Genomic DNA, 20,077 nt, shown 5'->3' on the forward strand with positions numbered 1-20,077 from the left:
ATTGTCCAGGCCGTACACTCACTTTCACGAATAAACACGTTCCTACCGATAATCGGGACAACCGGTAGACGGTGAGTTTCGTAGGTTTGAAGGGTAGCCTTTCCTTTGTGCCCGGCAGCTCCACTCGAAACCGACTGTTAGCGAGAAAATTGGAAATTTGAGTTCAAGTTGATCTGATAATGTTTGAGCTGTCACTTTTCACTCCCGATTGGTTTGCTAGGTACGCTGTCCTTGTTGATGGCAAGCAACTACGGGCTCCGGGTGCCGCTATCACACATCTGGGAACACCACACACACACACACACACACACACACACACACACACACACACACACACACACACACACACACACACACACACACACACGCGCGCGCGCGCGCGCGCACACACGCACACACGGCACGCGCACACACAAACTATAGTGTTAGTGTTTGCTGCGCGCGAGCGACACAATTGCTGTTCTGGCGCAGCGAGCCATTACCTAAAAATGGCGGCAACAACTTCAGACGTCTATCCGCAACCAATGTCATACGGAGGCCCGCCACCATTTCGTGGGCCGCGTAGCCGCTATCCGCCACATCAAACATCTCTACCTCATCGCTCTGCACCTTCAGCACAGCAGCAGGGACATGTTTCTATGATGGATGCTGATGAGTCAATGATGTCTGACAACAAACGAACAAGAAAAGTTGTCAACCGTAAGACAATAGACTACAACTCATCAGTGCTTCGTGGTTTAGAGGTGAGGACGTCGTTTATTTCAGTGTGGGGTTCGTATGGTTTGGATGATGGTGTGGGTCACGTGATTGCTGTATATAGGATCGTGTGTGGCAGAGGGATCATAGAGATAGACGAGCGCTGCAGCCGAACATATGTTATTATGGAGAGGTAAAGAGTTATTAGTTACTGAGGTATTGGGTGGTCATGATACAGGGATATTTGTTAGGGTAGCGTGCGCTAGAATGTTAGTTGTCACAATAACTGTTGTGAAGTGATTAGTGGCTGTGGTTTTAGACTGTGCACAAGAGTTGAATTGGTGACTGAGGCGTGTGTGTGTGTGTGTGTGTGTGTGTGTGTGTGTGTGTGTGTGTGTGTGTGTGTGTGTGTGTGTGTGTGTGTGTATGTGTGTGGTGGGGTGGGCGGGGCAGTGGAGCAGATGGTAGAACATTGGTGATGACATCCAGGATCTTGTATTTCGTGATGAGGGTTGAAGGTTCGACCCTGGTGGAGGTGACACTGTCGCAGTTTCCTTGAGCAAGAAACTCACCCACACTTGCTTCTCTCTACTCAGGAGTATAAATGAGTACCTGGTCATTGACTGGGGTGGACATGACCGCTGGCTTGGCAGCAACATCATGCAGCAGATGGGTATGTGTGGGCCTTGGTTTCCAGTCCCAGAGCTGTGTCATTGTCAGTTCCCCTTGATGACTCTGGCCAAGCTCCAGGTGGATTGTAGCACATGGAGGCCCTGTCTCTAGAGGTAGGGGGAGCTATCTCCGCAACTGACCTCAGGGTCGACATCGAAAGACGTGGAGGGCTTAACATTTGTCCATTGTCCATTTGTGTGTGTGTGTGTGTGTGTGTGTGTGTGTGTGTGTGTGTGTGTGTGCGCACGTGCATGCATGCGTGTGTGCACATGCGTGCGTGGGTGTGCATACGTAATGGTGTATTGTATGCCTGTGGACATTGTTCTAACATAATGAATTATAGACATGTGTTGTATTTGTTAATTTAAGTCAAACTACATTTGCCTACCATCATGATGTTTGCACAAATGGCTTTTAGCCTTTCACACTTGCTTCTTTTGAAACTGAGCCGAGCCAACTCATGCCAGTGAGTCCAGCCAGCCTCCGTTCACACGACATTAAGAAAAAGCGAACCAGCTTACTTAGTGTGTGTGTGTCTCTAAGCTCTCTTGCTAGGCATGCTATCTATATACGGTTGTGTGTATATCAGAAATGCTCACGCTAAGTGATGTGAGAAAGTTTGGTTACATGAGTATGATGTGGAGTGAGGGTCTGGCTATGCAAGACTACAGTTGGTTGCCATTCATACTGTAATCAAGCCGAGCTGTGCTAGTACGGCACGTTGACGTGTGCCTTTTCAGTGCAGCTCGGCTCGGCTCTTCCCATGTTCACACACTCACACAAACTTCAAGAGTCCAACTTGTGCTTCTCGTGTTGGCCCGCCCATTGTGCAATTTACATTTTCACTGCAGCACTCTGTTTTAGCTTACGGCTCCTCTCAATCTTCTCGATGTTCCGGTGAATGCAGTAACTTCAAAGTTTGTTCGAACGTCAACGAACAAATTTCGCTGTCCCATTTTTTGTGTAACGGTAGGTGCAGCATTTTTATCAGTTCTCTAACGATAGTTGAAATCTTCGTTATATTAGTGGACACCAGAAGGACGGAGACTTATGACTGGAGCTTCAAGTGGAGAGTTCACTCTTTGGAATGGCCTCACATTCAACTTTGAAACTATTCTTCAAGTGTCTTGCTTTATTGTTTTCTTGTGTTTTCTCTGTAACCGTAGTCATCTAATGTAGGCTCATGACTCTGCTGTGCGTACGATGGTATGGAGTCACACGGACACGTGGCTGGTGACAGCAGATCACAGTGGATTTGTGAAATACTGGCAAATCAATATGAACAATGTGCACATGTTTCAGGCACACAAAGAAGCGGTACGAGAAGCGAGGTACTTTTGTTATATGTTGTTGTTGTTACTGGTGTACGTCTCATGCCAAATGTTGTACTACATCTACAAATATTTACAAAATTTGCTGCCAACCAATTGAATTGAGCCAACATTATATTGTAATGTCTGCTTTAGTAAATTGGTTGACAGTATATTTTGTCAATATTTAACTAATTAACAGTTATAAGAATTGCTTGGGGCAACTTTGCTGATAGTAACATAATTGTGAACTTCGTGCCCACAATTGTTTAGTACATTTACTGACAAAGTACACCCACCAACATTATACAAACTGTTACAGAATACCTAATGCAGCAGAGTAAAGAAATGTCACATTGAAAGATGGAAATATAGCAGAAACGATCAATGTATTTGTCAATGTTTCCTGTGCATAAACAGTGACAAACCACAGCATTTCTCACCTTGTAACCCATTTGTTCACTTCCTGAGCTTTTTGGCAGGTGGTGTTTGAGGTGTTAATGTACATATCATAGTTTGTCAATGTTGTGTGTGTGTGTGTGTGTGTGGGTGAGTGGGCGAGTGGATGGGTGGGCGAGTGGATGGGTGGGCGAGTGGATGGGTGGGTGAGTGGATGGGTGGGTGAGTGGATGGGCGGCTGAGTGGATGGGCGGCTGAGTGGATGGGCGGGTGAGTGGATGGGTGGGTGAGTGGATGGGTGGGTGAGTGGATGGGTGGGTAAGCGGGTGTGCACATGTGCATCACCTGGCACACACACGTGCATCCATACATGTGGTTTGGCAGCAACTTCTACCTGAAGAATGGTAGATATCACATGTCTCCCTTTCTGTTTGGGTTTGACTGGTACAGTTTAGTTTGTTTATCATGACATGATGTATTAATTAGGTTCCCCTCCTAACTTTACTTACTATAGCTTAATCCATATTTACATTCAGTTTCAGTCCTACGGATGCCAAGTTTGCTACTGGTTCAGATGATGGGACAGTTCGTGTCTGGGACTTTTTGAGGTCGGATGAAGAAAGAGTTATGAGAGGTGAATGTCTTTTTGTTTGGTGATGTGATTGTTGTGTTGTATTTGGTCTTGTGTTTTCAGGACATGGTTCTGATGTTAAATGTGTAGACTGGCATCCTCAGAGAGGTTTGATTGCGTCTGGTAGCAAGGACACACAACAACCAGTGAAACTGTGGGACCCCAAAACGGGATCTAGTCTCACCACATTGTAAGTTGGGCACAACTCGTGTCAATGTGTCACTGTGTGTGTGTGTGTGTGTGTGTGTGTGTGTGTGTGTGTGTGTGTGTGTGTGTGTGTGTGAGTGACTGTGCGTGTCTTCTGTTTGTTTAGGCTGTCCGTGAACACTTATGTGGTACTTGTCTTGTTTGTGTGCTTGCATTGTGCTAGCATTTTTGTGATTGTAGAGTGCTTGCTTTACTGTTGTATATACATATTGATTGGCAGTACGATTAGTAATCAGTAGCCTACTAAACTAAAATTTCTCCTTCAAAGGCATGGACACAAGAGCACTGTAATGGAATGCAAGTGGAATATGAATGGCAACTGGTTGTTGACCGGCTCTCGAGACCACCTACTGAAAGTCTTCGACATTCGAATGATGAAAGAACTACAAACGTTTCGAGGTCACAAGAAAGAAGCCACAGGTACAGTCATCACAGAAAGTACCACAGGAATGACAATGATCATAACGTTTTGCTTTCAAGCTGTGGCATGGCATCCTATCCACGAATCTTTGTTTGCTAGTGGAGGGTCCGATGGTTCTATGATGTTTTGGGTAGTAGGGTAAGATGTAGTCTTAGTATTGTTTTGTGTTGAGTATGTTACATCATAGTTCCACGTTTGTAGATGTGAGAGAGAGATAGCCTCTATGGATAACGCACACGAAGGGATGGTGTGGAGTCTGGCTTGGCACCCGCTCGGTCACATACTCTGCTCCGGATCGAATGATCATACAAGCAAGTTCTGGACACGCAGCCGTCCTGGTGACCAACAGAAAGACCGTTGCAGTGCAGGTGTCGACGACGCAGACATACGTAAGACACTTACAAGCAGCAACGGCTATGTTGGTGTACATACTCAATTCATTTCCATCTAGATGTTGCTCCTTCGGCTGCTGATCATGCAGGTGATGCTAAAGATGAAGTGATCCCTGGCATCTCAGGCAGTGTCTTGTCTCCCCTGTCCAGTCCTCCGCCTTTCCTGATGGTCAACGACGGTCTTACAGGCGCCTCCAAGCAAGAAGGCAAACGAAAAGACTCACCGGCCTCGCTACTCCCGCCGTTCTTTCAACCTCCGCCGCCTCGATTGTTAGAAAAGGATCCGCGGGATCGACGGGATCTGCGCATGGACGACCACTTTATGCCTCCCGCGGAGCCTAGCATGTCTCCAAGAGAGGATCGGTCTTCCAGACGCAGGGGGGTGCGTGACTTCGAGTTCGGTGGGGAACGTGATTCGTCCTCCATGCCACCTGAAGACACTAGAGGTATGGAGCAACCACCATTTAGTAGGAGGCCACCTCTACTCGGTATGGCCCCTGATTTGGTGGGCCCCATGAGTGGAGGTCCGGGACCGCGTCAGTCGGGCGCGCAAATGCGCGGTCTCAATGATGACGACGAAATGGGTCGCTTCCGCGCGGGATATCCGCGGGAGGAAGAGGTGATGTCTAACGTGGCATCGACTGACGCACACTTTATGGGAGAACGACGCGAGTTTAGGCGTCCCGGTGGAGGAGAGCGTCAGCAAGGCGATTCTCATCTTCATGGTGATCGCCATCATGGTCAACCACCCGACAGACTCGAGTTCATGTCGCACAGACATACACACGGTGCTCACATTCTTCCCGATCGACGCCCTCCACTCATGCCAGACTATAGGCATGAAAGAGGATTTTATGACAGAGGGCCGTATCCGTTTGGTCCTCCTGGAGAGTTCCATGGAATGAGACCGCCTCACGGTGATGAGGACAGGGAAGTGAGACAAAGAGGAATGGAAGGGCACCAGTTTAGTCGAGAGCCAATGCACAGCAGGGAGCCGATGATGCACGGCAGAGAGCCAATGCACAGCAGGGAGCCGATGATGCACGGCAGAGAGCCAATGCCTGGTGGTCGAGAATCAATGCCTGGTAGAGAACCAATGCCTGGTAGGGAACCAATGACTGGTAGAGAGCCTACGCCTGGTAGAGAACCAATGCCTGGTAGAGAGCCTATGCCTGGTAGAGAGCCAATTCCTGGTAGAGAGCCAATTCCTGGTAGAGACAGAGAGTTGATGCCAGGCAGAGATAGAGAGTTGATGCCTGGAAGAGACAGAGAGTTGATGCCTGGTCGAGATAGAGAGCCAATGCCTAGTAGAGAGCTGATGTCTGGTGGTAGAGAGGCGATGGCTGGTCGACAACCCATGCCTGCTCGAGGACCGATACCTGGCAGGGAACCAATTCCTGGTCGAGAGCTGTTTGGTCGAGAACCAATGTCTGGTAGAGATCAAGGTCCTGGAAGAGAACCGGTACCTGGTAGGGAACAAGTGGCACGGCCAGAGCCTCTACTCTCAGGTCAAGAACCTATGCGGCATCCAGATCCGCGCATAGCCACGCAAGGGAAGAAACCTGAAGCGCGGCGAAGTAGCATGGAACGTCCACAAGGTCGCGAGCCCATGCCCGGTGGAGAACGAATTCCTCGTCGAGAACCGCTGCTGCACGTGCAGCAGCCGATAGCATCTCGCGAGCCCCTCATTCCAAGCCAGGAGATAAGAAGCAGTATGGCTAATCAACAACCAATGTCTGGACAGCATCGCAATGTGCCACCCAGTTTATCCCAGACGGGCCCAATGATGTCGGGCATGGCAGGCCCTCCTAGGGGTTATCCTGTTAGTTCTGGCCATACAAATGATCGAGATCAACGTCGCCAGTTTACACCCCCTGAAGATAGATCCAGGGGCCACCCTTGGCCTATGGATACTCAAGTTGATCCGGGATACCCTTTTCAGCCACAGTCACAGTCAGGCTTTGCTGGTGATCCACGAACTGGACAGCAGATGGGGTTTTATCCACGAAATGCTCTAGTGGGGAACCCTCGAGATCCCCGAGATAGACCGGAGCGACAGACTTGGCGTGGTAGAGAGGGACCCAGTGAGGACGGAAGAGGACGATTCGAATATCGGGAGAGGGAAAGAGAGTGGGAGCGAGATGGCGGCTACCACGAACGCGGAAGCGAGTGGGAACGAGAGCGGCAGCTTGATGGCGAAAGGCAACGAGAAAGGGAAAGACCGAGTGGTATGGATTACGGACAAGACAGCAGGGGAAAGTCTAGAGACAGAAAACGGCGTTGGGAGGAAGAACAGAAGGGTGACACACCTGTACCAGAGACCGGTAATGCCGGTCAGCAAGGACCGTTTAATCCACTTGAAAAACAAGGGTTCAGTTGACATGCAACTTAGGCACAGCTCGTTCGTCTTCCAACCCTTTAAGCCGAATCAGTTCCGTATATATGGTAACTACATGCATGTACTTGGATTAGTCTCTGTATGTCATTCTATGCGTTGTTTTTCACGTATGTCAACTAACATGACCGACACATTGTCGGCACTGAACTTTCTCACAGCTTCTTCGGCCAGGATATGGCAAACGGCCTCGTGTCTTGCAGCTCTCTCATCTTCTGACTGGTAGTCCTCGCCTGTGACAACACATTCAACCGTTTGTAAACAATTAAGGAAACACAACTCACTTACTGCCTTGTAAGAGACTAATGAACACACCGCACAATGACAAAAACTGTATAATTGTTTAGAAAAATAAAACAGTCGAGCACACCTTGAATTGAAGTAGTACAGCGTGTCCCGTATACACAAACATATGGTATTGTTTTCCATTGTGCTGTGTGTTTAGCTCTACTGAGTCTCTTACATAGCTGCCGCAGCTATGAGCCTGTACTATATGTACAGATTCAAACATACAATTGCCTTACTTTTCATGTGTGAAGGCAGACTGAGGTCCGGATCCTAAAAGAAACCCTTACACCATCTGACAAGCGCCGAGTGCTGTAATCTCACCTTTAGTAACTCGCATACTCGCTTGACGGCCGCATCAGCACTGAAAGCTTTGAAGAGTCCGTCGCACGCTATCAAAATAAACCTTCAACAAACTCCGAATTAAACAAACCGGCGAATGATAATGACTGCGTGCAAGGTGACCCGCGGTTACCTGTCGTTAGTTGTGATATCAAACTTTGACACATCGGGTACGCACGTGACCCCGCAGTGTTTGAAACGGCCATCGCCGATTGAGCGTGAAACTTCGATGACGCCCATAACTCGGCCATCTCTAGGGTTTAGACGAAGGACATTGTGTAATATATAAAAGACGGCAGATTCGGAGTGTTGACCTCACCGCACTAGCCCTCCGGCTTTCTGAATGCGCATTCTCTCTTCATACTGAATAAGAAGAACATAACAATTATGTGAATTCACAAGCGATTGTTTAGGCTAGAGGGTCCTGCTCTCCCCGCCGACGAGGCTGGACCCTAGGGCCTTCTAGCCTCGGCCTCCCAGACCCGTGTAGCGCCGATTAAATTGGACAAGTGTCTGGGAGGTCAAGGCTAGGAGCTTGCAGTGAGATATCCAACTACACCGACCAGCACAGGATTGTGGTCCTTTGTTAGTCGTTTGACGGTCGTTGTACCGTCGCCATTCTCTTTGCACAAGAGAGCCTAAAGAAAAGGTACAGTACAGATGACATGCACCTATCAGTGTAAAGCAACAGCAGGTACACTAAGAATTCTGTATGCATTATGATCCAAAGCATATTAATTAATGTTAAAATAATAATAAATAACAATAATGATTAATTAACTACTAAGTAATAATAAATAAATAGTACCAATAAATAACACTAATAATAAATAAATAGTACCAATAAATAACACTAATAATAAATAAATAGTACCAATAAATAACACTAATAATAAATAAATGGTACCAATAAATAATCATTTTACATAAATAACAATAATATTAAATAATGAATAAATAATATGGAAGTCTCCTAGACCAGATCAAGTTTACGGTTTCTGGGTCAAGCGCATCGTCACGTGTCTTCGCGATGAATTGACTCGTAACTACAACCTCCTGTTTCAGTATCCGGACTCTGTGCCTGACTGGTTATCTCAGGAAACAACCACCTTGATACCTAAGAACGACAAGACTGACCAGGCCACGTGTTTCTCTGTTTTGTACAAGACCCTCACCTCAGTCGTCACACAGAGGATTGCAAGGCATTTGGCTGAGGGAAACCTCGTGACATCGAAGCAGAATGGTTGTCAGCAGGGTTCCTTTGGTGCAAAGGACCAGCTGTTGATTAACAAACTGCTTACCGATCGCAACAACTGTAAGACCAGGCACAGGAGCTTGAGCATGGCTTGGGTGGACTACTAGAAAGCCTATGACAGCGTGCCACACAGCTGGTTACTCCGATGTCTTCAGCTGCATAAGATTAGTCCATGCAGTCTTGTGCAGGATCCCGTCACGTGCGATGAAGAGTTGGAAGACATCGAAGGTACTTTCCTACGGGAACGGGGCCATCAAGACGAGGCTTATGCAGATCAGGCGAGGTATTTTTCAAGGTGATTCACTATCTCCTCTTCTCTTCTGTATGGCTCTTAATCCTCTCCGCGAGGAGTTACACAGAACTGGTTACGGCTATTGGCTGAGCACTGGGCGTGGTGAGACTGCCAAACGTCAGCTTGTCACTCATCTACTTTACATGGACGATCCGAAGCTGTACGGCAGAACTCCTGATCAGTTGAAAGGGTTGTTGCGCACGGTTCGTACCTTCTCTGATGACATCCAGATGAAGTTTGGTCTGGACAAGTGTGCTGGGCAAGCTCTATGGACACAATTCTGGGATGACGGTAGGAAAAACGGACACCATCAGCTGTCTGGAACCGGGTCAAGTCTACAAGTATTTGAGTGTGGATGAGAGTAACGGTATCCAGCACAGCACTATGCGGGAGACGCTCCGTCGTGAGTGCTTTCGTAGAGATGGTTCTCCGGACAAAGTTGTATGGTCGGAAGAAGATTCTGGCCATCAACGGGTTTGCACTGCCGATTCTCGCTTTACGGTTCTGATGTCATTCATTGGAGGACCACAGACCTGCAGCAGCTTGATTGACAGACAAGGAAACTTCTCTCTATGCACGGTTTCGACCGTCCTGCAGCAGACGTTGACCTGCTGTACGCTCCGTGCACCGAGGGCGGTCGAGGGTTACGACAGATCGATTGTGGGTTGGACTGTTACCTTCGTAACAGTTCCGATCTCTTCATGCAAATGGTACAGGAGTGTGATGCTAGGAGGTCCTCATTTGATCCAACGCATGGCCCGTCAGTTTACTGCACAGCTGCAGGGGAGTCTCTCTAAGGGACAACAAGTTGCAGAGCCTGCATGAAAGTGGGACCATCCTGTCTGATGGTGTCTTCGAGACAGCAACTCAGACAGATGCGAAACATTTCCGTACGTGCAGCAGAAAACCTATGACGGTCAGTATCGCAGTCTCACTGAGAAACCACCTGTGTACATGAAAGAGACCTACAGATGGCTGAAGTCATCGAATCTTCCTGCTGCAACTGAGGGATTGGTTGTTGCTGCTCAAGACCAAGCTCTTCGGACTCGGTGTTATGAGTGCAACATTCTGCATTGAGATGTCAGTCCCACTTGCCGCTTGTGCAGTATATACCTGGAAAGAGTTGACCACATTGTGGCAGGCTGTAGGGCCTTGGCACCGATGGACTACACTGATTGACACACTCAGGTGGCCTCCATTATCCACTGGGACACTTGTCGGTCATTTTGGGGTTCCAGTGGAGAGCAGATGGTACCGGCATCATCCTGATAGGCTTGTGGAAAGGGACGACATCACTATGATATGGGATACAGCCAACCCTACAGCTAGGACGATCGGTGCCACTCGTCCTGACATCTGTTTCAGAAATAAGAAACAAACACTTGTCTTCTTATTGATATCAACTGTCCTGCTCATGGTAACATCGCCTGAAAACATGCCGAGAAGTTGATGAAATGCAGTGACTCGTGGGTGGAGGTAAGCCGCATGTGGCAGTGTTGGACCACTGGTTGTTCCAGTGTTGGGAGCATTGGTCACAGTGCACACAGGTATTGCACGGTGGCTGGACATTATTCCAGGTCATCACAACCTTCAGCACTCACAGAAAGCAGTGCTTCTTGGATCCAGTTGGATCCTAGGTAAAGTCATGTCTTCTGTCTAGACGGTCTAAGGACCTCTGACGCAGGGTCCCCCCCCATGCTTACAAGAGACTTTATGAACCAGCCTGATCTGGTTGAGGACGACGGTACTAATAAATATACAATACAAAAAATAATTAAATAATCATAATTAATAATAAGTAATAAATATTATAAACAAATAGTAATACATAATAAATAAAATTAATTAAGCATCAATTCATTTTAATCAATAAATGACATTATGATAATTGTTATAATAAATAATAATAATAAATGTAATAATAAATTTGAAAATGCATATCATACTTTGCTATCACCAAGGTTCACTACATAAACAGTGTCATTCACCAACAGCAACACAACAGCCGTACATCCATCCTTCCAAGTCGGACTCCTACATTATTCAAACATTTGCAAAGCTCGAACACAGACTGCACCAGCCTCGTCCCCAGATTCACATGAGCTTGGCAGTGTCCAGTTCCCGTAAGACACTTTCAACCTCCCTGTGTCATACGGGAACCGGACACTGCCAAGCTCATGTGAGTCTGGGGATGAGGCTAGACTGCACTACAATGCATGCAGTCATACGCTGCTGTGGCTTTAGCAAGAAACTCATCGTCGGTCGTCCTGAATGCATCCACTAGACACTTCTTAACTTCTCTATCTAGATTTGTTATTTCGCCTACAGAGTATGACAAACAGTTGCACTACATGCATTACAAACTCAAGCAATGAAATAAAGTAGTAGTCTCTACAATTCAAGTCTACAGTAAACTATCAGTCTCCTGTCAATCACAACGACTACAGACTGCATGCACTCTATCCACAGTTATGGGTAGTGTAAACCCTTGTTACTGTTGTCATGGTAACCTAGAGATCAGTCAGCTATTTTGAAGAAAAAATTTATAATATAAATTAGTAAATGAGATCAATGAATGAATGAGGTTAAGAGTTTGCCTGAGGTAGACGTAGGATTTATGCTTGAATTTTGATTTCTGAGAAAAAATGTTAAGACTGGTGATTGAGAGGAGACTGATTAAGACTAACCAAGAGCTAACTTTCCACTTCAGGTCAACCTTTAGGAAACTTGGCCACAATGTGTTCATGCAGTTTATCGGCAGCGAAACGTGACGCTCTGGAACCAGCATGTCCATCAAATAGTCCGTAATAACCGATCCGAGTTCTAAAAAGCAAAAAGTGGTGCATGCATACACATGCACATATGCACTCACACACACACACACACACACACACACACACACACACACACACACACACACACGCACATGCACACATTACCAAGGATTGACATGCATGACAATTAGCTTCCAGTACATGTACTAGTTTTCACACACAAGCATCTTACATGCTGCTCGATAGGTCGATAAATGAATCTGTAAATCTCTCCCTCATCTGGTGAGAGTCCTGCATATCTTCTCTTTCACCACGTCTCTCACCAACTGCACCAACCAGGCGATATCGTACTGTAAGCAAATGAAACATTACAGGTTACATGATATCATGAAGTCATTTTCAACTGTGCGAATAATATTGATTCTACCAATGTACATTTCAGGTGAGAACAGAGACAAACAAAATACAGAAAGGTAAAATGCCCGCAAACAGTTAAAGACAGACAGACAAAAGTAGCTGAATTGAGTTGTATGTATGATTGTTGCGATAGATCTAGATGTGCAATATAGTCATGATACACAGATAGACATGCAAACACGCCGACAAACAGACCAACAACCAACCAACTAACCAATACATAAACAAAACAAACAATCACAGAGACAGACAGACAGGCAGACAGAGGCTCGTCTGAGATCTCTGCAAGGGAGGGGAGCAGGGGCATGGTTGGATGCTATTCCCACTTTCAAAAAGGTTGCACTTAGTTATTGTGATTACCGTTTGGCAACATGTGTGAGGTTGGGGTGTGGTAGGCCACTGTAGTCTCATTTGAGGCAGTGTGAATGTGGTCAAAGGCTTGAGGAACATGGTTTTCACCTTCTTACTTGCAAAACAGGGGTGGCCCTGTTTGGTCACACAACCACATTACTCGTGTCTGTGCTGATTGTTTAAAAACCCTTTCAATCCCTCATCATATTGAGTTAAGAGATCGTTATGCTAACAACAATAACCGACCAGACATTTCAGTTTTTGATGCTTGCATTGGAACATCGTATGATCTTAATATTTCACTGGCTGAACCTTGGAATCAAGGCATAATTGAAAAAGCAGCAGAGCAAGATAGGTTTGCAGGACAAGCCAGAGAAGAATTGAAAGAGAAGAAGTATAAGGACAAGATACTAGCAGCAGGAGGACAAGCAAAAACCATTCCCTTAGTACTGGAACACTTTGGGCGTTGGGCTGGGAAGCCCACAAGTATCTTCATCAACTGTCTGAGTAATTGGTTGACAAATCTGGTAAGGAAAATGGAAGCCAGTTCAAGAATTATTGGAGGCGATGCTTATCAGTTGCTCTGCAATCATGTAATGCTAAAGTTTTGTCAAAGATTAGCCGTCAAATGAAGAACATTGAATGTAATAGAGATACTTATTCACTACAACTTTGTTTCCATTAATGTGGCTTGTGTAAATCAACCTATGGGTAGAGAACTCACTATTTAGCTGTGGTACCTTTTAATGATATTTACTGTATGGTAGTATTGATGTTGAAAAATGAAAGGCAGGCAGACAGACAGACAGACAGACAGACAGAAAGACAGACAGACAGACAGAAAGACAGACAGACAGACAGACACACCCTATTGGCTTAGGTAGTATTTAATTGCTTTGCTTAGATGGTGTATAACAGTTCAATATATGTATTGACAGACAGACACACAGATTGTTTTATCCTCTCCCAAACTGTAAATGTAGCAATAGCAAAAATGAAAGTATCCAAAGCATTAACAGAAACTACTGAAATGTCTGAAGTCATAGCTATTATCCTAATAAACATAGTGCTGAATAACTACATCAAAGAAATAATCATCTATCTTACCTACATGCATTCTACTTATCTTCTTTAATATAACTCTAGCATTACATCTCTGGATAATTATAGAAATCTGCCTACACCATCTCGTCCTGAAGTTGGCTTCATTACTTCTGCCTTCCGAATCTTTTGATTTCTTTGAGAGTGAGTTCAGGAAGTTATCAGCCTCCTGACCACAGAACCCAAAGTGTTCAAAGACCAGAGGAACTAAGTTAAGTGTTGTGCCATCCTGAACTGACAGAGCTTTGTATTTGCTTTTCTTTCTCATCTCACGCCTCTCAGCTGCATAGCCTGCCTCTTTAGATGCTCTATTTAGGATGTCTTTGCTCCAAGGGTGAGCCATGCTCACGTCCAACAGACAGACAGACAGACAGACAGACAGACAGACAGACAGAAAAACAGAAACAAAACGGACACAGGCAAAAACCAAAACATACAGAAAGACATAGACAGGCAAGACAGACAACCAGACAAAACATGCTCACACGCCCACACACATGCAGCAACACATCATTCTCAATTAATCCTCCATACCCTCTTCCACTTTTTTCCTCTTCGCAGCGGATTCCCCGTTTACTTCCACCTCTTTCTCTCGCTCATAATCCTGACGTTCATTCTCTAATTCTCCAATCGTTTTCTCTCTCTTTTTCTCCTTCACTTCTGCAGGCTGTGGCAGATCGTCAAACAGACTCTTCCCAACGTTATCTAACAAAGAAACCTTGTATTAACTAATGACAAACGCCATGTATTGAGCTCACCCGCAGGAGGAGGCAAATCATCGAATAGATCCATCTCTATGGATCACATTGATTGCGCATGCGTAACTTGTCACACTCGATGTCATATGCAGAGATTGTGTGATGCTGTCTAGACTGATTTGCTGGTGTGGTATTGACCTGGAGTGACTTTCTTCAGACTTGTTTGTTGGCGTTCGTGAGCGTGCGGAATATCCTGGACTGGGACCGATTGACGAGAAGATGTCGACTCTGAAAATCGCTGTTGTCTGTTCGAGCAATCAGAATCGAAGCATGGAGGCGCACAAGTTTTTGAGGTAGGATTTTGTGAGATTTTCACGCTTCGCTGATCGATGAATGACAGTCATGCCGATGTAACTCCCGGATGTTTGGGTTCGGTAAGCTGTCAGGAAGTTGATGGTAACCTACAAACGAGAGGTCAATAGTTGTGAGGGTTAGGAAAGTGTTGCGGTCTATTGGTTATAATGAGCACTGATTTAATTAATTAATATACACTATTCAGTCAACAACCACTCAACATGTTTACACATTTAATGATCAGCAGAGTTCTAGCCAGAAAATTGTGACAACCGGCAAGCTATCAGTCAGTACTGACCACGCCCACTGACCATACCCACTGTAGCATATGATTTAATAATAATCTTTAAATTAGTATCATTTCCTGTTGATTCAGGCGTCTCTAACCACTAATGGTCTTTACACTATTTCACTAAAGGTGTGATCTAATTAAACATTAGGCCATTGTCAGTATTACAGTCTTTGGTATGGCATGCTATCAGAGTTGCATATTTGCGGTGTTGAGTATTTATGGGCTTGGCCATTAAAGTATTTGTGGGCGTGGTCAATAAAGTATTTGTGCGTGTGGTTTTTATTGCAACTGGTGACGGTTGCCGCAAAGTCCTGGCTAGAACCCTGATTATATACAAAGCCTTATGCATAATGCATTATACACAATGTTCTTTCTCATTATATTAGTGCTGAGTAGCAGTGCTGAGTATTAGTGCTGCAGCAAATGTTTGGCATTGATAGCACGCCATACTTTGTACTCTTGATTTTTGCAATGTGCTGTAGACCTGACACCCTTTGTGTTAATGTTAATACAATTAACAGTAAAGATTTAAAGAACATTCCTGGACCCTGACCTTTCTCATTATCTACTTGGTTCGGCTTTTCAACACGACCGTCCAGTACATTGCATTGTGCCAAGGCATCTGCAGTGCAATATTTAGTAGCTTTGTGCTAACACTGAAGCATGGTACACATTCCTTTGTCTACAGTCTTCTTTAGAAAGAAATACCTCTACTGATGACTTTGCTGTACATAACCATAGTTTGCATGAGATCTGCAATCATAGTCTAAGCCCTCCAGCCGGCATTCCTGCCTTTGGCTAGAACTCTGATTACATGTAAAACGTCCTGTATGGCTCCAATTTTGGATTAGGTTTACAGGTTTCCATGGGAATGATGTCACGTGGGAAACGTGTGAGACTCAACGACATGTGCTTTTGGACGGAAATATATTTGTCTGGATTACAGGGGTGCACAAGTCTGCAATGGGTTGGCGCTCCAAAAACGTACTTGGCGATTTCAAAAAGGCGTACCTTGACTCAATGGACTGTACACTCACTCCCACACATACTGGTAAAGTATGTATGTATGACTGGTAAAGTATGACAGCCACTGTCTGCATCTCAGGACCAGAGTCACCAGACCCACTCTCTGTTTGCGTTGACCTTGCGCTCGGAAGTGACTAATGATGCAGCTGTATTTGTTTACCACACTCAGATGTTAATATCCCATTAACTGTACAATTTAGAGGTCATATTACAATACAAAGATGTCAGGTAACAGTAGGGAAAGTCGCAGGCTATCAAGACAAAACAGAACGAGAAGAGGAGTCAGAAATATCAAGCAACTACTCGCGAAACGAGAGCAACTGTGAGTTGATGTCAAGGCAGTGGACCATTTAGTGACCTAGCTAATTGGCTACTTCCTCTATTAGAAGCATTCTTGTTGTAAGACCATACCTTCTTACTAAGCTAAGAACCCTAACGACTCTTGATATGCAAAAGTCTTATAAAACCGCCTGTGTAATACATACGCTGTCGTTACCCTACCTATAGAAAATCCAGGAACTTGCGGTTTTGAATGAGACCAACATTGTCACTGTCTGCCCTAGTGTGCAGAAGTTATTACAGATTTTCAAAGCGCGAAGTCAACACGAACAGAGAGTACTTTTGCTTGGCCAGTAGGAGTCAATTGTTCCTTGGTTTGACATAGTGACATAACTATATTGCACACTAGAATCAGCAATGGGCGTGCCAAAGCATTTTACTACAATCTTGGCACTACTTTGACGCTTCAAAATTGGTCTTGGCTCTACATGCAGTGCCATAGTGCCAGAGGGACACCCCTGGATGATTGAAATGTCCAGGTTTTACTGTAGGTTTAAATTGCCAGACCACTTGCCTTTTGTTACCTGTTTGGTCAGGAGACGTCACATAGCCAGACTGCTTGCCTCTTGCTATTTATCCAGCAGCAGGAAGATGTCTTCTACCAAACAGATAGTGACAGGGGAGTGTTCTGGCAATGGGAGACAACGGCAGTGTACTGGTACTGTGGTGTTGTAAATTGATGTGTTAGCCAAACGAGTAGTGAATAAGTGCAGGGCTCGCACTAAAGCGTGGTAGCCTGGTACTGCTCCATGCTGAGGAATCGTAGCCGTTTGCCCGAGCCTGTTTGCATGTGTTCTAATGTACTCTGTACTTACATATACAGCAAGCAGGTGGCATTAGTGTGTGTGTGTGTGTGTGTGTGTGCGCGCGCGCGCACGCATGCACGCACAAATGAACATGGAAGATGTCTCAGGCTGTAATGACTGTTCTGTTTCGTCTTGAGACAAAAGGCTTCAGTAATTATTTAAATTTGCAGTTTAACCCACAGTTTTAAATCTTATTATAAGGTCTGGATATCTGAGTGTATGTTGCAGTAAGGGGCAGGTCTTACAACTACCAGCACTGCCACTTTATTCTCAAATCTTGAACAGAACTCTAAATTGTATTTGATAATTCGTCTGGCATCGTCTTTCTCATAGTGTCGTCTTTGTTTGCAGTAAGAAAGGATTTAACGTCCAGTCGTTTGGGACCAATGGTCATGTCAAGATTCCTGGTCCGTCGGCCACACAACCCAATATCTACTCGTTTGATGCAACATACGAAGACATGTTTCAGGATCTTGTTGAGAAAGACAAAATTCTGTATGGAACGATCCATTTTTGATGTGTGAAAGTAGTCTTGATGTCTCGTTATTTGTGTTGTAGTTACACTCAGAATGGGATGCTTCACATGTTGGAAAGAAACAAGAGAATCAAGTTGAAGCCGGAGAGATTTCAGGATAGTCCGACTGTTTTTAATTTGATTGTGACGTGTGAGGAAAGAGTCTATGACCAAGTGGTTGAAGGTAACATAAGTTTATGTGGTTTTTAGTTATGCTGTTGTTGTATTTTGATTATCTATAGTACACACACACACACAGACACACACACACAGACACACACACACACACACACACACACACACACACAGACACACACACACACACACAGACACACACAGACACACACACACACACAGACACACACACACACACACAGACACACAGACACACACACACACACACACACACACACACACACACACACAGACACACACACACACACACACACACACACACACACACACACACAGACACACACAGACACAGACACAGACACACACACACACACACACACACACACACACACACACACACACACACACACGATCTAAACTTACTATGGTTTATGCTAGGCGTTTATTGATCCTGGCGACTGTTTATACAATTTTACCAATACCCCACAGCATACTAATCTAATTATATTATTAGTGTATATAACTGTTTGTCTGGTTTAATCTTGAAATGAAATTAGGTTATTTTGGATATTTGTTTGGTTGTTGTGTGTGACTAACATTCTACATTTGAAATTCTTTAACAACTCAATGTACAGCTGTGGCCAAAAGTTGTCGGACACATGTCATGTTTTATGTAAATTGGTCATATTTGGTTAGAAAAGCAGTTATAGCTCAGTAATAAATCCAATATAACAATTCTAATTTGAGATAACAATATTTTTATTATAAAATGTCAATTATGCCCAAAACTAACAAAACAGTATCATTAAATATATGGAGTAACATGTAACGTAGGAAAAGACATCATTTGAGATAGGAATAACAGCAACAAATTAGCAATATCACAGCAATAATTGCTACTATTTTGTACACAGTTCCTTGGCACGGATCAGAGCTGATATCTTTGTCGGCATGCTGTTCACCAGGTTCTGGCACCTCTCAGGAGCTATCCTCTGCCACTCGTCCTGGAGTACAGCCTTCAGCTGGGCCTTGCTGGTCGGCTGGTGACATCGGGCAGCTATTTTCAGGTCGCCCCACAGGTTCTCAATTGGGTTCATGTCTGGTGATTGCGGCGGCCAGTCCATCACCCGAACATTGTTGGTCTGAAACCATCGTCTTGTTGAGACTGAGGTGTGGCATGGAGCATTATCCTGCTGGAATGTGTAGTTCTGGCCAATCCGGGACATCTCACGAGCTGCAGGTAACATTGTATCATGGAGAATAGCCTGATACTTCTCAGAGTTGATTGTTCCGTCACAGACAGTCAGCCTTCCAACTCCAGAACTTGACATGCACCCCCAGACCATAACGGATCCTGAGCCATGTTTCACTGTGGGAACGATGCAGTCTTTGTTCCACTCTTCTCCAGGCCTTCTTCGTACCCTCACATTCCCTGGAGTTGCGAACAACTGGAAACTGGATTCGTCAGACCATAGCACACGGTTCCACTGTCTGAGTCCATTTTTTGTGCCTATGAGCCCAAGCCAGCCTCTTCCTCTTCTGGTTAGGTTTGATGAGTGGTTTCTTTCGGGCCTTGCATGACCTCAGACCATGGTCTAGCAACCTTCTGCAAGTTGTCCTGACGGAAGCAGTCACAGCACCACCATTAGTCCATTGTTGGTGCAATTTTACTGCTGTTTTCTTCCTGTCTCGCAAGCTCATCCTGCACAGGTTCCTGTCGTCTCGAGCAGTGGTGACCCGTGACCGTCCAGTGCGGCACCTGTCTCTCACACTACCGGTTTGACGGAGTTTCTGGAGCAAGGCTGCAATGCCAGCAGGAGATTTACGAACCCTGCGAGCAATCTGGCGACAGCTGAGACCCTCCTCATGCAGCACCTGGATCCTGATCCTCTCCGCCTTGGTGTAGTTCCGTGTCTTGGCCATCGTGAGCTTGGTATGAGTCAAATTGCTCAGAAACTTCTGCTAGACTTATA

At 45.3% G+C, this 20,077-nt stretch overlaps 3 protein-coding genes across 4 annotated transcripts in view; 2 read left to right on the forward strand and 1 right to left on the reverse strand.

The window, feature by feature from the left end:
* Positions 1 to 498: 498 nt before the first annotated feature.
* Positions 499 to 7,124, forward strand: LOC134181684 (pre-mRNA 3' end processing protein WDR33-like). 2 transcript variants are annotated; one of them, XM_062648951.1, is made up of 11 exons: positions 499 to 743; positions 821 to 889; positions 2,233 to 2,337; positions 2,395 to 2,490; positions 2,548 to 2,699; positions 3,614 to 3,711; positions 3,772 to 3,898; positions 4,184 to 4,335; positions 4,396 to 4,474; positions 4,538 to 4,725; positions 4,788 to 7,124. In XM_062648951.1, the coding sequence occupies exons 1-11, from the start codon at positions 525 to 527 to the stop codon at positions 7,106 to 7,108; spliced, it is 3,606 nt and encodes a 1,201-aa protein (XP_062504935.1). In that variant the 5' UTR covers positions 499 to 524; the 3' UTR covers positions 7,109 to 7,124. The 2 variants fall into 2 exon arrangements, with proteins under 2 accessions (XP_062504935.1, XP_062504934.1); XM_062648950.1 differs by having other exon boundaries at positions 4,184 to 4,474.
* An 86-nt stretch (positions 7,125 to 7,210) lies between these two features.
* Positions 7,211 to 14,741, reverse strand: LOC134181685 (integrin-linked kinase-associated serine/threonine phosphatase 2C-like). The gene is made up of 12 exons (XM_062648953.1): positions 14,699 to 14,741; positions 14,475 to 14,645; positions 12,304 to 12,421; positions 12,014 to 12,120; positions 11,526 to 11,619; positions 11,244 to 11,331; positions 8,314 to 8,388; positions 8,070 to 8,113; positions 7,884 to 8,003; positions 7,733 to 7,814; positions 7,648 to 7,681; positions 7,211 to 7,356 (listed from the first exon to the last, which is right to left on the reverse strand). Exons 1-12 carry the CDS (start codon positions 14,730 to 14,732, stop codon positions 7,211 to 7,213), a joined length of 1,113 nt encoding a protein of 370 aa, XP_062504937.1. The 5' UTR covers positions 14,733 to 14,741.
* Positions 14,742 to 14,760: 19 nt separating this feature from the next.
* The window catches only part of LOC134181686 (RNA polymerase II subunit A C-terminal domain phosphatase SSU72-like), a 7,293-nt gene continuing 1,976 nt past the window's right edge, over positions 14,761 to 20,077 (forward strand). The window contains exons 1-3 of the mRNA XM_062648954.1: positions 14,761 to 14,991; positions 17,807 to 17,950; positions 18,014 to 18,153. Coding sequence (XP_062504938.1) covers positions 14,918 to 14,991; positions 17,807 to 17,950; positions 18,014 to 18,153 — 358 coding nt within the window. The 5' untranslated portion in view covers positions 14,761 to 14,917. The remainder of the gene's footprint in view (positions 14,992 to 17,806; positions 17,951 to 18,013; positions 18,154 to 20,077) is intronic.

The sequence above is a fragment of the Corticium candelabrum genome, chromosome 7 (genome assembly GCF_963422355.1).
Source record: "Corticium candelabrum chromosome 7, ooCorCand1.1, whole genome shotgun sequence".
NCBI lineage: Eukaryota > Metazoa > Porifera > Homoscleromorpha > Homosclerophorida > Plakinidae > Corticium > Corticium candelabrum.